General features: G+C 59.0%; 1 protein-coding gene across 1 annotated transcript in view; it reads left to right on the top strand.

Moving 5' to 3' along the window:
* The first annotated feature begins 1056 nt into the window (after positions 1-1056).
* Positions 1057-16235, top strand: part of RPS6KA2 (ribosomal protein S6 kinase A2) — a 154837-nt gene continuing 139658 nt past the window's right edge. The window contains exons 1-2 of the mRNA XM_053668717.1: positions 1057-1359; positions 4713-4772. Coding sequence (XP_053524692.1) covers positions 1297-1359; positions 4713-4772 — 123 coding nt within the window. The 5' untranslated portion in view covers positions 1057-1296. The remainder of the gene's footprint in view (positions 1360-4712; positions 4773-16235) is intronic.

The raw sequence follows: 16235 nt of genomic DNA on the forward strand, positions 1-16235 counted from the left end.
TGAGTGCGTTTTCACACAACTTTTAATCTAAGACAGAAATGGGGTGAGGAAAAAGACGAGAGAGGTGAGCAAGAGAGAGAGACAGAGACAGAGAGAGAGAGAGAAGAGAGAGAAATGGGAGTCCCCCCCCAGAACACTGCCCTACAGCCCCCCTCGCCAGACCCGGGAGGCGGTGCCCACGTGACTCAGCCCCAACAGGATGCGTTTCCGGTTCTGCCACCTGGGGGCTTGGCTGCCGGCCAGCTCCTGCCCGGGCAGCCCTGACCTGCTCTCCTCTGTGAAACGGGGTGGGAATCCGCAGTAGCTGGGTCGTTCCGGTGAAGGTTCCTTCCCCAAAGCCCGGCCCTGACCTCGGCAGACCCTGTCACCTGGGAGGCTCCACAGCGACTTCCCTTCCCTGCTCTGTCCCCAGCCCAGGTCCGCAGCCCCAGGGCTGGAAAAGGCCAGAGCTCTGCCTCAGGGCCAGCCCGGGGCAGCGGGGGCGGGGCGGGGGCAGACCCTCAGCCAGGGCTCCCGCCCTGTCCCCCACTCCTTAGATTTCACGTTACTGATCTCCTAGGTGTGGACAGGCCGACTGGGGTGGGGCGGAGGCGGGGGGGGGGGGCAGCAAAGCAGGGATGCAGGGGCCGCTCTAGTGTTAACGCAGCGATAGCCGCCCCTGGGCACCTGGCTCCTCGCCCGGTCCCTTCGTATTCCTGTACCTGAAGGTGGTCGTGTGGGCTCAGAGTCTTAAGCAAAGGAAGGGGTGTGTGTGTGTGCATGTGCGTGAGTGTGCACCCTGGTGGGTGCACGATGTGGGGGGAGAAGGGCAGAACCTGCAGGGGGGGCTCCCCGCCCCTCCCCCAGCCCCCGGTTGCTATGCAGTTTCTATGGCAGCCGCATCCTCAGACCCAACTTTCACCCACCATTTACAGCCCATTAAGGTAAAATAGTGGGGGGAGGGGAGGCAGGCTGGGAACCCGGTTCAATGCTGCCCGTCAGCCAGGCGGCTGCTCTCTGCCGGAGGCGCAGCCCAGATACTTGAGCAGCAGTTCCTCCTCCTCCTCCCGCAGCCTCAGCAAGACAGCGAGCGAGCCAGCGAGCGGGAAGCAGCAGCCCCGGGCTGGCGGGGAGAGGACACGCCGGGCTCTGCAGCCATAGTGAGCACCCCTGGGCTCCTGCTGCCCTGGACCCTCGGCCCGAGGGGTCTGGCCTCTGCCCCCAGGCTCTGAGATCCGGCCGGCCAGCCGGGGGCTGCCTGGTGCCTCCGCTTCCTTCCTTGCTGTCTGGACGTGACCAGAGGGAAAGTTTTGAAAGATGCCGATTGCCCAGCTGCTGGAGCTATGGAAGAAGATAGAGGTGGAGCCCATGGAAATAGAGGTGAGCGTGGGGGGGGGGGGACAGACCGTTTTTCAGATCCCGGGAGACCCCCACTCCCGTGGGTGTGGTGTGTGTTTGCCACGGCGAGTTCAGGGTCGCAGGCTGACAGCCGTGTGGCAGAGGCTTGGGTATTGGAGGTGTAGAGGTGTGCACATCATGTTACACAACATGCGCGTGCAGACATACACGTAAACATCACACACGTGTGAACACAGGGTGTGTGGTGTAAATACACTCCCGCACACGCATGGAGACCGAGCTCCCTGACACCTGTGTCCCCCAGTCCCCCCTCCCCCAAACCACCCTGCATCCCTGGGATGCCCCCTCAACAAGTGGGCAAATGAAACTCCATTTGCCACAGTGAAGGATGAAAGGAGATGGCAAACAAATGGGGCTCGTTTCGTGAGGAGTCCCACCAGGTTCGTGCTCTGCAAAGGAGGGTGGTCAGGGGGAGGAGAGACGTCAGGGGGGACGGTGCTCACTGCCCCTCCCCAGCGAGCGAGCAGGCTGGGCCCCTGGGTGTGCTGCCCGGCGCGGGAGCCGCCCCGAGTGGTGCGTGCTTTCCCGGGGAGGTGGACCACTCCTCCCCGGAATCCGGCCTGCGCGGTTTGGGTTACAGATGGCCGGCACGCGCTTTTCCTGGAAGACGAGGCTCCCCCACAACACCGACACCTACTGCGTTAGTAGACAGACTCGGGCTTGCTCACCACGGCTCCGACCGGGCTCCAGAACAGACCGTTTCACAACTCACCCAAGCGCCAGGAAGTCCCAGCTTTCCCGTCGCCTGGTTTCCCACACCCAGCACCGTACATTCAGTCCTTCCTGTTTTAAATGTTACTCTTTTCTATAGTATGTACTCTGCAGCCACGAGACATGATTGTAAACTGAAGGAGAGGTTCTGTTTTAGAAGAGCATGTGCCACCCGTGTTACATTCTGTGCCGGGACGCCAGGCAGACTCGCTGATGAGCAAGTTTGGAATGGATGAGCCGGCACGCTCAGCTGCGGCTGGTCCGCGCTGGCGGTGCCTGCGGGTTTGGCTGGAGGGGCCGCCTGAGAGACACTGCAGGTGGGAGCCAGGGCTCACGGCTCCTCCTCACTGTCCTTCTGCGTCTACGCGACGCTGTGTTAGCCTTGGCCTTGAAGCCAGTGCCTTAGAAAGAGCCTGTCACTTACCAGGGCGGCCAACTCATGCTTATTTTTAATGGAATTGATGATGGGCCGGACGTCTCTTCTCGTGTCCTGGCGCTTGCCGAAGCCCCCCTGGCCACTGAGCCCTGTGTGTCCCGGGTCAGGGCCCTGGGAAGGAGGCCTGTCTGCAGGGAGGGTCTGGCCTCGGCTGAGCCCGAAGAGGGCAGGGATGAGCAGGGAAGGAGACTCAGAACCTGCGTCCTGGGACTCGGCTGGATATTCCTGCCCCTGAGCCGAGCTCTGGGAGCAGCTTGTGTTTCACATGTTCTGCAGATCAACCGGCTGTGGACCCACAACGAGTACACACACTTTGAAAGCACACCACGGCCCCGAGGGGGTGTCACACAAGGGGCGTCAGAGCAGGGCTGCCCGCCGCCCCATTCCGAGGGCCGTGGTGACCGGGTCTGAGGCCGAGGGTGTGCAGCCAGACAGGGAAACCCGTGTACCCTGGGCGGTCACCAGGCTGCGTGTGGACGACCCGAGAACAGGGCCCTGCTCGGCGGGTCTGCCAGGCAGAGTGGCTCACACCTGTGTCCCCGGATCCCTGCAAATCGGGACACTTTCCCCTGGGAGCCTCGGCCTGGACTGGCGATCCCGTGCCCTGTCGGGGCCTGAGGACCTTCCAGTTCCAGGCGGACGTGACACCCGTGAGTTCCGGAACTCCGAGGCTGGTTTCACTTTCCGGTGCTGCCCGTGTTTTGTGTCGTACACCTGTGAACCGACTCACATGTCATGATATGGGACAAAGCAGGCACAGTGCGTTCAGCCTCGGAGACCCAGGGAAATGCCGTGAAACCCGCCCGAAGCACTCGGGGAGTCTGTGGGCCCTGCGCTCAGCAGCGTGCTTCCTGCACGTGCAGCCCGCTGGGGCCCTGCTGCTCCCAGGCTGGCCGCCTCTGCCCTGGGCTCTGGCGCTGCGTGACCGGCCTTCGTGAGCTGCTCCCCGAGGGCTGGCTTTCTCGTCCGTCCTCCGAGGGACCTGAACCAAGTCAGGCGGGAGGCTCACTGTACGAAAAAGACTGCTGCCCTTTATGAAAATCAGCCCCCAGACCACGGGAAGTTCATCTCACTGTCTAGGGAAAGTCTTTGTGGTTTTACAAATTGCTCTGGGTGTCGTATTGGGCCCACTAATGAGGTGTGTTGACAAAGAAATGTGTACTAATTAAAACTGGGACTGCCACAAAGTCCCCAAGGACTCCGGCTTGGCAAGGCAGTTGTGCCATTGAGCTTTGCTGAGCAAAATGTGCATCTCCCAAGTGGGGTCCCCAAGGCAAGGGCAGGCCCCGGAGAAGTGCTGAGGGGGCAAGAGCTGAGCCAGCCCACAGGGTCCGATGGCCAGTGTGACCAGTGCTTCTTCAGAGGACAGAGCCCGGCTTGTCTCCCCGGGACGTCATCGGGCATCAGAGAAAGGAAGGGCCCTGTTTTTAAGTTCTGCAGGGCTGAATGTGGTCCCAGAAGTCTCCTTTCCTAGCTGACGCCGTGACAGGCAGCTTACGACTCCTGGGCAGGAAGATGCAGCAGGACACGGTGACAGCCGCTGAGTGCCCTGCGGCGGCGCTGAGCTGGGTGCGGCCTGTGGGGCTTACGTCACCGAGTCCCCTCCAGTCCCCAGGCCACAGGTGCTGTCCCTCCTCACTTCCTGTGTGGGGAAACGGAGGCCTGGGGGCCAGCGTTCTGCCCGGGGTCACGAAGCAGCCAGCAGACAGAGGCCTGGACGCTGCAGCCGAGCGAGACCTCAGCCGGCGGAGACGCTGAGTGGCCTGCCTCAGTGAGCCAGAACCCAGCCAGCTCAGATTTATTCCTTCTCTGAGCTCAGCAGGGGGCCCTGTGAACCCTGGAAACCCTGCCAACCTTCGCCGTGACTTCTCTGTCTCTATCCTCTGGCCCACGGCAACCCTGCCCCCACCCGAGTCCTTTGGCTTTTCTCGTCAGCAACACACGCTTGGGTGACTTAGTCACTTGTAATCGTGGTTACAAAACCTCGCTGCCTTGACCGCTGCCTGCTGTACGAAGGACGCATCTCTGGCAGGAAGCTCCCTGTAGGTGCCAGTGAATTGGGGTGGGGGGAGGGGACCTCGAAGCCACCCCCACGCCCTGCTGCGCTCACATGTGGCGTCTGTGACTTGCGTGGTCCTGCTCCTCTAACATCCCTCTCTGTCCCCAGACCACCGAGGAAGACCAGACCCTGGACTCGGCGCCCACCACAGAGGAAACCGCTCACGAGGTAACTGCACACGTTTTATCACATCTGCGCACTTGGGGAGGGCGGCGCGGGAGGGGGGGTGGATGCTTGAAGGTGATAGCCCCCGAGTCGTTGTTCTGGCACGCGTGGGCTTTTTAAGGGAGAAGTGGCGTGTTGTTCGCGATAAAGACAGGCGTGCGGAACCCCCAGGGCACAGGTGGCGTAAATAAATCACCCACCTCCTGGGAGTTAGGGCAGGAGCCCCTTAGCCTGTCTGGAGAAGGGTGGGCTCCCGTGGGGACGCAGCTGTCGGGACACCTGGAGACGGGGTGAGGACCGTGAGCGGAGGCAGGAGATGGATGTTGTCGGGAAAGTGGCGTCCCGAGGTGGACAGACGTGGAAAAGAGAGAGAGCGGTGGCGGGCACTGCCTCTCTGTGTTCACACCACGTGGGGGCAGTCGGGACTGTGTCACAGGGCAGGTGTGAACTTTCTGTAGGAGAACTGGAGTGAAAGGGCTGAACCCACCCGGGGACACACCAGGAAGGGCCCTGCCTCAGAGGTCAGGCTCCTGCCACTTGGTACGGAATTCTCTGGAAGGCAGTTAGGACGTCAGACAGGGGACCGGGCGGTTGTGAAGACAGCAACGTGGGTGCCCAGCCAGGCACCACCTGGAACGACGACGTTGTAAGATTTGCGAGCCTGTTGACTTTTAAAAACGGGTCAGGTAGCGTGGGGTAGGAGGCGGGGGTCGATGCGCAGAGCCGGCTTGCGGAACCGACTCTTTGGGGGCCAGAGCCGGCCCTTCGCTTCTGACTAAATGCGTGCACAGCAGTGCCCGCTGTCAGCTCCGAGCCACCGTATCTGGTGATCACACGGCGTCAGATGTTGGCTAAATAAAGCAGAACGGCACAAAGCTGCCTCGTCCTTGTCCCGGGGCCTCGGGCACGTGGAGGGGGCTGGCTCAGTTCCAACCACGCGGCGGCCTTCCTGGGTTCCCGAACGAAACATCGGGCGGCCCTGGCCCTTGCCCCGGGCACCCCTGGGGGCGGAGGGGAGCCCCACTCTTGCCGATTCCACAGAGGTGAAGGGGTGATGAGGCATCTGAGCCTGTGACTTTTCTGAAAAATCACATTTCACTCTGTTCCTGCGCAGGAGCAGGGGGAGTGATGAAGGAGGGCCCCTGCCCAGGGTCACTGAGGAGCTGAGCACGGTCTGTCACTTCCAGTGACACTTTGCTCGGCATTCGTGGAGACTCTGGTTTCCAGGAAACCTTTGGTGTGTTTCCTGCAGGCAAATTAGTGGGGCAATTTAGCCTCAGGAGGCAGGCCGTGCGGCTCTCGGCCAAGGCAGACGTGTGGACTGTCGGGGGGCCCGCCGGTTGGGTCGGCAGCGCGGCCGCGGCCCACAGGGGCCTGCACACCCAGCGTCTTTCCCCCATAACAGCCTCCACCTCCTCAGACCGCCTGCTCTCGAGTTGTCTTAACATTAAAAAGAATTCTCACCCGAGGACACATTCACTGACTCTCAGAGAAAGGGGAAAGGGGCGAGAAAGAGGGAGAGAAACATCAGTGCACACACCCCCCAACCGGGGACCCAACCCGCAACCCAGGCACGTGCCCTGACCGGGAATGGAACCTGTGACCCCTTGGTCTACGAGATGACACTCACCAAGTACGCCACACCGGCCAGGCCTCATGCTTCACATTTCTGACGGGAACGTAGACGCTCATTTGTTGCAGGAATGCAGCAAAGTCCACCCACCCCTTCCAAGGTGCCTTTGAAAGGGAAAGTGGCCAGAGGGAGTCATTCCTACTTCCTGGTGTCACCGTGTCACCGCATCTGGGTGGCAGACCGTCCAGATCGCCTCAGCTCTGAGTCAAAGAAGGAAGGGAATTCCATGCCAGTTCCAGGGGCTCTGCGGACGCGCCGTCCCTGCGTTTGTGGGCGAAGCACCTGGAAAGCAGCGGTGCGTGACTGCGGGCGGAAGCAGGCGGCGCCGCGTGGGCTCTCCCTGCCGTTCCTGACCCCATCGGCATCTGCTCTTCTCGGGGACCAGGGGGACCAGGGGGACCAGTGGACCGGGCCTTGGGGCGGGTGCTCTGTGACTCCTGAACACCTGGGTCCTCCGTCCGTGACTGTCCTGGCTTTTCTGTGGCAGAGGCTTGGACCCCTCGGGGAGAGTGGAGATGGGGGAACAGGAGGGGCCCTCGTGCATGAAAAGGAGAACAGCCCGAGGGTGTTCCCGGAGCCCTTCAGACTCACCTCATGGTTACGGGGCGTGGGAGAGGGGTCGTCCAGGACAGGTCGCCTGTGAATTCCAACGTGCTCTCTCTTCCCCATCCCACCGGGAATCTGGACAGATGGTTTCCTCATTCCTTTGAAAAAGGAAAGGAAACCTGGTTTGAAGAGAAACGAGATGGGAAGGACAGTGAATTCTCCGAACTAACGAAGCCGTTGGGAGCAGTGCCGTTCGAGTACAGGGACGGTGATGGTGCTGACCGCAGTCTGACGGGACGGTCCCCCGAACCCCGCTCCCCTGTCTGCCAGGGCCTGCGTCACCCACGGCGCCTGGACTAGGTCACCGTTCACACGCGTATTGTTCACGTCTCACCACGCACCGCCTCCCGCGTGTGAATGACCCAGTGGCCCTCGGGGCCTGTGTGGGTGCCCCGGCCAGAGGGGGGGCGTGGTTTCCTGCTGGCAGTGACGTCATGGGTGGTCTCCTCTGGAAAGCAGAGGTTCTCCCGGGAGACACTGTGGTCGCCGTCACAGCCCGGGATGCAGAACCTTCTGTGCCGAGGTCGCCTCGCTAATTACAGAACAAAATGCCCGATGGGAGCTGTGTGCCCTGCGCTGGGACGCATGGCAGGGGGTGTCAGCAGGGGTGAAGCACCCAGAAGGTCACATCTGGGTGCTTCAGAGAGTCCTGGCTGGGTGCTTGTGGGAACGGTGTTACACGCGTTTCAGAGGTGACCCAGTGACCTGAGGCAGCGGGACCCGGCTTTTCCAGGGACACCGATTCCTACCCCAACCTTCCTGAGCACCGGGGGTGGGAGGGGCGCCTCCTTTCCCGCTGGGCTTTGGGGGGTGAAACCGAGGCAGCAAAGATGGGACGCTTTGCTGAGGGTAGCAGGGAGCCCACGAGTGACTGGACCAAAGCCCTTCCCTCTGACATCTTCCCCGATGCGCCGACTCTCCCCAATGGGCCTGGTGCTGGGAGAAGGACCTGGCTGATGGGATCAGGTGGGGGTCCAGAGCGATGGCTGGTGCCCTCCTGTGGGAGCACAGCAGCATGACAAGGACCGCCGTGCCCCAGACGGCCGCCCTGGTCCGCCCTGCGGTGCCTCCATGCCCGGCCCCCCTCTGCGCTCACACCAAGGACCCCAGCAGCGCATGGCCGGCCCGCTCTGCATTTCCGGGGGTGGAGTGGGGCTCCGCGGCCCCCGTGCCACTCGGGGCTCTTGCTCCCTCCCCGGACTCTCTCCTCTTTCTCTATATTAGGGAAGATACAGGCACAAAAAATTCCAGAGGAGTTTCGTTGGAGATGCTTTTGAAAACTACCTTCCCCCAGCTTTTTCTTTTTCCTCTCTCGGCTGTGGGTGGAATATATCATCGACTCACATGAATTATAAAAGTTCCTTTTGTAAAATCAGAGATTTTTATTAGCCTCAAGTGGATAATTTGAATAGTTGTGGGCAGAGAGGTTCTGTACATGTCATCTAAGTGGATTTTCCTCTGTCGTGACGCCGTCGGGTGTGGGAAGGTGCAAGGGGCCCAGCGAGAAAACTGTGGCGCTTACTGTTTTGCCCTCGTATTTTGAAGTAATAAAAGTGAAATAAAATCCTCTCACACCACAGATGCAGCTGGGAGCTGGGTGTGGAGGCATAGACTTTGCAATTCGCGTGAGTCATGAAAATCTCTAGGGAATCATCAAAACACGTTTTTTCCAGGATGTTGTAGCAAACACCGGCGGTGCCAAGTGTGCGCTGAGTGAGCGCCGGTGTGTGTGGGCTGCGGCTCCCTCCGCTTCACCGCGGGAGCCGTCCTGGGGCCGAGGGCTGCTCGGGCCCCGAGTCCACACTGTCCCCTGCCGTCCCACAGAGCAAATGGCACGTGAGTCACACGCAGAGGAGCCCGGGGGTCCCTTTGAAGAAATCGTTCGGAAGCCTTTACTGAGCATCTTTCGTGCATCACAGACACATAAGCGAGACACACCCCTGTCACTCCAGAAATTGCGGTCCGAGAACTCAAACACACAAGTGCCTATTTCCAAAGTCACAGGACAAATGCGAGATGGCGTGTCCTTGGTGAAAGGACGTGGTCTGGTGTGCGTCCCCGGGCAGGCGTGGCAGGTGGCCGTGGGCGTGTGGCTCCACCGGGGTCCCTCCCCTCCGCCGCCCTCGGCCTCCCGTCTCCGCCTTAACTGAGCGGTCACCGCGTGCTGGACCCAGTTGTCCGGCCCAGGTGGCTCAGGGGCGCGGACAGCTGGGACGGACAGAGTCCCTGCGCGGGGACCTGCATGTTCGTGTTCTCGGAAACACCACTCCCTGCTTAGGGCCATGGCATGGGGGGAGGGGCGCTGCGGAGAGAATGTGGGGAACCGGGTCTGACGTGGGTGGGGTCACTCTAGCAGAGTGGTGGTCAGGGAGAGGCTTCCTCTCCCAGCTGGCAGGCGTAGGGGGGACACGCGTGGTGGGAAGGGACTGACCAGCAAAGTCTGGGGGAGCCGGGCCGGCGCACAGGGACCAGTGTGGCGGCCAGGACTGACCCGGCCCGAGAGCTGCAGACACACTGAGGCCGCTGCCTGCAGAACCGGCGGGAGCCGTGCATGGTACCGACGGGGCCTGGCGTGGGGGTGTGGGGACCAGCTGGGCCTTTGGGGTTCACTCTGGGCAGCTTAGAGGATGCAGTGATGCGGTGTCCCTGGCGCCAGGGTGTCCGTCCAGCAGGGAAGCGACAGCTGCAGTGCCAGGGACACAGGGATGAGTCCAAAGGACCCGGCACAGAGTCACTCTGGACACAGAGTAACCAAGTGGGTAAGGAGACGGGAGGGACGCTGGCCTAGCCGCCAGGCGACCCCAGCAGGTGCCCTCAGCGGCGGCCCCAGACAGCGGGCTTTAGCACCTCACCGTTCTGAGGGCGGCGGTTCGAACATCTTGGTGTGGTCGGGCTGCGTCCCACTTCCAGAATTGGTTAGCTCGCCGTGCCCAGACTCTCGAGGCGCCCGAGGTCTCGGCCCACGGCCCCACTCTGCTCCATGCCACTCTGACCCCCGCCTCCAGGCCCGCTCTCGGACTCTCATCCCCTCCTCCTTCCGGTGACGTCCCTTGTGACGACGTCAGACTCATCCATGGAATCCAGGATAATCTCCATCCCAAAGATGTAAACACTCCCGGGACATCCCCTTTGCCATGGAAGGTGACACAGTCACAGCACGTGGTCACCTCTGGCTGCTGCTCTTCTGACCGCCACGGCGGTGCCATCCATGGGACCAGGGGCTCTGGTCTCTTTAAGAGACCGAACGGGAGATGGGGGGACAGCCGCGTGTCCCAGACACAAGAGGCGTAACGACAAAATGCTGGATCTTTAAAAAAAATCTTCATTGTCCTGTTTCCATGACCAAGTCGCCCCTCGCACCGCACCCCCCCACGGTCCCCACGCCGTGGTCCGCGTCCCTGCGTCCTGCCCTGTCTGCTCAGTCCCCCCACCCCACTGGCCCTCCGCCCGCTGTCCGCCTGCTCTCCATTAGTGGCGCCTTGATTTGAAAAAAGCAACCGTAAAATTTAGTTCTTGGGCCAAGCGGAGGATCTTGAACGTGATAACATTTTTGTTGATTTTATATACATCACACGTTTCACCTCTGAATATTTCAATGTGCTTCTGAAAAAAACATTTGCTGTATAAGCAAATGCCGTTACTTCTGACACTGGACGCTTTACTCTGCCTTCCCCCAAACCGTGGACTGAGGAAGGTCAAAAGCACGTTACTTCTTAAGTTTAAAGCTACCCTCCCTCTCTCCATGTTATTTTCCTTCCTGAAAGAAAAAAATCAATTCTAGCTAAATTGTACCTCTGTTGGAAAGGGCATTGATTTCTAGCTGTTAATTTTAACAAACAGTGTTGGCTGCTGACTTCCTCACATGAGGCCTTTAAAACAAACCCTCACGCAGGACATGCTCATTGATTTTGGAGAGCAAGACTGGGAGAGAGAGAAACACTGATCAGCTGCCTCTCAAATATGCCCCAGCTGGGGACTGAACCTGCAGCCTGTTGGTGCACAGGACGACCCTCCAACCAGCCCGCCGCCCAGCCAGGGCCCTCACACGAGGCTCTCACCGAGCAGGGCGCTCAGCCCCTGCCCCCGGCGGCCAGGGCCTCTGCCCGGAGCCTGCCGCACGCGCAGAGTCAGTGTCACGCTTGTGTGCCCAGGAGCCGGAGGGAGCACTGGCTCTTCAGGGAACTGGGAATTAGCACAAATTCTGCTTCTTGATTGTCATGTCTCATGGAAGATCTGTTTAATTCTGAAGGAAAAATACTGGATAGATTATTGGAAAAAAGCAAGCAAGTAAACAACAAAAACCTTTGGTGCTCTGGTTCTGCTTCGGCTGTAGAAAACCTGCAGGCTGTCGTAACGGCCAAAGCCAGCTGATCCGCAAGGTCGTAACTTGCCCTGAGCCCATCAGAGCGCAGGTGATGTCCTTAAAGGACAGCGGCCGCTTGGAGGGGTGCTGAGATGTCATCGGCCACCCCCAAGGTGCGGATCAGGTGGGAGGGGCAGCCCGTCAAGGTGGGCGGAGAGGGAACAGCCGCAGGGCTGCTCTGCACAGGCTTAGAGTCTGGGGGTGGGCCCAGGGGCCGCACAGCGGCTGGTGTCCTTGTCAGGGGCCTCACTGTAGGTGTGGGAGGGACAGGAAGGCCGTGGGCCCTGGGGCCACCAGGGACAGGCACGGGCTCGACACCCCAGCCAGCAACCGGCATGGCCCTCCCAGGAGGAAACTAAACCCGCCTGCTCCGGCTGCGCTTCGGTACATTAGCCACGGGCATTGGAACTGAAGTTAAAACTGTGTGCAAAAGCACCCCCGGCTGTAACACCGAGAAATAAATCTAACAAAATAGGACCGGTTTGTATCCTGAGAACCACGAAGCCGTGGTGAGAGATGGAAGGAGTCGGGGGTTCATGGAGAGACATGCCATGTTCGTGTGCAAGACGACTCGCGGCACGAAGACCTCCTTCTCTGCCCTGGTGTCGAGGGCCGACTGCAGGCCCGGCAGATTTTCCCCATCTGGGTAGATCTTGCTTTTCAGGGCAGTTCTGGGGTCGCAGCGAAATGGAGCAGAGAGTGCAGACGGTTCCCAGATGCCCCGGCCCCACGCATGCCCAGCCTCCCCCAATCGTTAGGCTCGCCCGGAGGAGGGGAGCACGGGCCACACTGACCCTCACTGCCGCGTCCTGGACCCCCAGGTGTGCGGTCCACAGACGGCTTCCTCTCGGTGCTTTTTGGACAAATGCACGGGGACATCGTCCACCACTGTTGTGCCAGACAGAGCCCTTCCATGGCCCTGCAGTCCTCCGCACGCTGACCATCCACCCCTCAATGCCCACCGTCCCCTGGAACCCCTCATCTTCACTGTGTCTGCAGTGTCACGGAGTCGGGCCCCTAGAGCAGCCACCACAGACTGGCCTCCCCCCCTTAGTCACATGCACGCCAGGCTCCTCCGCGTCCCTTCCTGACTCTGTGGCCCGTTTCTTTCTGTTGCTCCATAATCCACTGCCCCCCCCCCCCGTCTGGACGGACCCCAGGGTGCTCGTCCACCCCCGCTGAGGGGCCCCCTGGCTGCTTCCGAGTCTTGGTGACTGTGGACTTCGATTTGCATCTCCTTTGGGTAAATGCCCAGGAGCACAGTTGCTGGGTCGTAGGATGAGTGTGTGGTTCTGTAAGAAACGGCCCGGCCGTCTTCCAAAGGGCTGCCGCGGGCTGCGCTCCCCCCAGCGAGGAGGGACAGTCCCCGGTGCTCCGTGTCCTTGCCGGCACCGGGTGCTGTCTGCGTCTGGATTTTGGCCGTTCCGATGGTGCGTGCAGGCATCTCCCTGCTGTTTTGCCAGTATTTCCCGTGATGCACGGTGCCGGTCACCTTGTGAACACTTACTTGCCGCCCATGTATGTTCTTCACTGGTGTCTCTCCTCAGGCCCTTTGCCCACTTTTCACTGGTTTTCATTTTTCAGTTTTGAGTTTTGGTCTTTGTGTATTTTGGGTAGCAGTTCCTTATCAGATAAGTGTCTTTTGCAAATACTATCGCCCAGTCTGCCGTTCGTCTTCTAGTTCTCTTGACCGTGTCTTTCCCAGAACCCAGAAAACGTATTTTTAACCAAGTCTAGCTTATCCATTGCTTCTCTCTGGATGGTGTCTTTGGTGCCCTATTCAAACAGTTGTCACCGTGTCAAGGCTACCCAGGCTTCCGTCCTGTTACGGTCCAAGATGTCCCGCTGTCCCAGTGCCATTTGTCGATGTGCAGCCTTTGCTCCACTGTGTCGATGTGCTCCTTGTCAAAGATCGGCCGGCTGTGTGTGGGTCTGCCGGGGGCCGGCTCCGCTCCAGCGACCTGTCTGCTGGTCAGCACACTGCCCCGACGGCTGCGGCTTCACGGGGATCCCTGAAGTCGGCCAGCGCCCCTCCCCCGCCTCGTCCTGGTCCTTCAGTGCTTTGCTGGCTCTCCCGGTCTCCAACCTCCACATGAACGCTCGACTCTGTGGACCGATTCATGCAAAGTCATTTCAGTTGGGCTATTCTAGTTGTTTGGAGTTGTAATAATTCTCTCTCCATTCGGGATATCCACCCCTTATTTTGTGTATGATTTGCAAATACTTCCTTCTGCGCGCTGACTGCAGCCTTTGTTTGAGACTCGGAAGTCTTGCGTTTTGGTGAAGTCCAATTTATTTGCTTTCTGTTGCTACTCGTTTGGTGTCATACCCAAGAAATCACTGACAGATCTGGTGTTATAAAGCTTTCTCTGTTTTCTCCTGAGGGTTTTATACTTTTAAGTTTTATGTTTAGGTCTTTGATCTGTTTTGTGACAATTTTGTGCTCTTCGGCTTGATCGTACACCATAGAATTTAACATCGCAAAGATGGGGACATAGTTATCAAGTATCATCGCTTTTCTACTCAGAGCAATCAGCAAACTCCACATCAGTTTTTTGATGACAGACTTAACTGCCTATCACCTGAGAAAAACGAGGGAGAACTTTTCTGTGCTCCAGTTACTCCAGCCGCTTAATAACACGTACATCTGCTTTCCTCAGTAAAACTTAAAATACCCACAACTGAGAAAATGTGCCAAAAGGGAATGTCTATTTATGTCCTAAGTGTTATTTACTGACTCATTGTTGTATTCGTCTTGATTCATTCTTTCTTGTTAATTTAACCCTGTTTCCTTCATTTTCTCCTCAAGATGGTGGATGAGAAAGCCGGGACCACAGGGCCCCCGTCACGTCAAGGGACCTGCTGGGTGATTTCACTGCCGGGGCCCCGGGTCTCCCCCCTCGCCACACGCACACACGTGCACACACGCGGGTGAAGGCCTGCCTTCTTCACTTGTAGAGCCCTGTCAGGGCAAAGTGGCCTCCGTTTAGGGGGCACAGCTGTCCCCGTGTCCCCAGGCCCTGGACTCAGCTCTCGTGGGCCGTGTGGAAGAGTGGGCGCCTGGCCTTCTTCAGCCCCGGCCCCTGCTCTCGGGTTTGGCTTGCTCACTGCGGCCCTGCCCAAGGCATGAGTTCCAGTTCCATCCATGCTGTCACAAAGGGTAGGAGCTCCCCTCTTTCTGCTGCGCAGCGTTCTATTGTGTAAATGTACCACAGTTTTGTTTTTTTTATTCACTCATTTCCTGATGGGCATTTACGTTGCTTCCAGCCCTTGACTATTGTAAATTGTGCTGCTATGCACATTGGGTGCACAGGTTCTTTTGGGTTGGTGTTTCAGGTTCTTAGGATATAATCCCAGCAGTGGAACTGCTGGGTCAAAAGGCAGTTCCATTTTTAGTTTTCTGAAGGAAATTCCATCCTGTTTTCCTCAGTGGCTGCACCAGTCTGCACTCCCACCGACAGTGCTCTAGGGTTCCCTTTTCTCCACATCCTCTCCAACACTTGTTTGTTGATTTGTTTATGTTGGTCATTCTGACTGTTGTGAGGTGGTAGCTCACTGTGGTTTTAATTTGCATCTCTCTGATGGCCAGTGATGCTGAGCATCCTTTCACGTGTCTCTGGGCCCTCTGCGTGTCCTCCTTGGAGAAGTGTCTGTTCAGGTCCTTTGCCCATTTTTAAATGAGGTTGTTTGTCTTCCTGGAGTGGAGTCATGTGAGTTCTTCATATATTTTGGAGATCAAACCCTTGTCCGAGGCATCATTGGCAAATATGTTTTCCCAAACGGTTGGTTCCCTTTTCCTTTTGCTGACGTTTTTTTAGCCATACAGAAGCTTTTTCAGTTGACGAGGTCCCATCTGTTTATGCTTCCTCTACGTCCCTCACTCTGGGGGGCGTATCTGAGACCTCCCTGCCTAGTTCTCTGTTTCTCTGGAGAAGACACCGACCGCTCGCCCTGCTGCGTTTCCTGCGCTCGGAACTTACTCGCCTCCTGACACGTCACTGAGCACGTTCTCTCGACCCTGCATTTCCTGTGCCTTGTGAGTCGGATCCAGGGTCTTACTTACATTTACTTAATCTTTGTGAGAGAAGGGTTTCTGTCTGGTGTGGCCACATCTCAGGGCCAGCTGCGCTCCTGACGCTTGGCCCCTGCCCTCATCCTTGGTCACAGGCGTGGGGCACCGTCCCTGCTGCCCTGGGGCACATGGCTTTGCCTGCCTGCAGCGCCCCTCACAGGCAGACATGCCGTTGTCTGTACCTGTAGGGTGCAGAGCAGGCAAATTTGTGTCCGCGGTGGCCAGATGAGGACGTACCTGCAGGACGTGCAGCGAGTGAGTGGTTTCCCAGTGGGACCTGAGCCCCCGTGTGATGGGCAGTGTGGGCGGCACAATTTTGTGCCCTGAGCACCTGGGACCCCACCTGCTCAGTGCCCCCTCAGTCATGACAACCCAGAGGTCACTGGCGAACGTCCCTGGAGGACAAAGCCACACCCCTCCCCTGCTCAGAGCCAGTGTCACAGCAGGAGAGACGTGTGTCCAGGTGCTGTGGGGGCTGCGATGTTTAATGTCTATCGTAATCTTTGCAGACCAGTTTCGGGGCAGTTTTTGGTTCGCAGAAAGATTGAAAGGAAGGCACAGAGATGTCCCCTGCACCCCGTCCCCTCACACGCGCCGCCTCCCCACTATTGACGTCCCCGCCAGAAAGCCCATTTGGTACAACCGATAAACTTACGGTGACACGTCACTGTTCCCCTGATGAGCCGCCTCTTGGCACCGTCCCTCCTGCGGGTTGGGACAAGTCTGGAACGACCGGTGCGCACCCTGTGGTGTCGTGCAGAGCAGTGTCGCTGCCCCCGAAGCCCCGAGTTC

The sequence above is a fragment of the Artibeus jamaicensis genome, unplaced genomic scaffold (genome assembly GCF_021234435.1).
Source record: "Artibeus jamaicensis isolate MK-2021 breed Jamaican fruit bat unplaced genomic scaffold, CSHL_Jam_final contig_497, whole genome shotgun sequence".
NCBI classification, from domain to species: domain Eukaryota; kingdom Metazoa; phylum Chordata; class Mammalia; order Chiroptera; family Phyllostomidae; genus Artibeus; species Artibeus jamaicensis.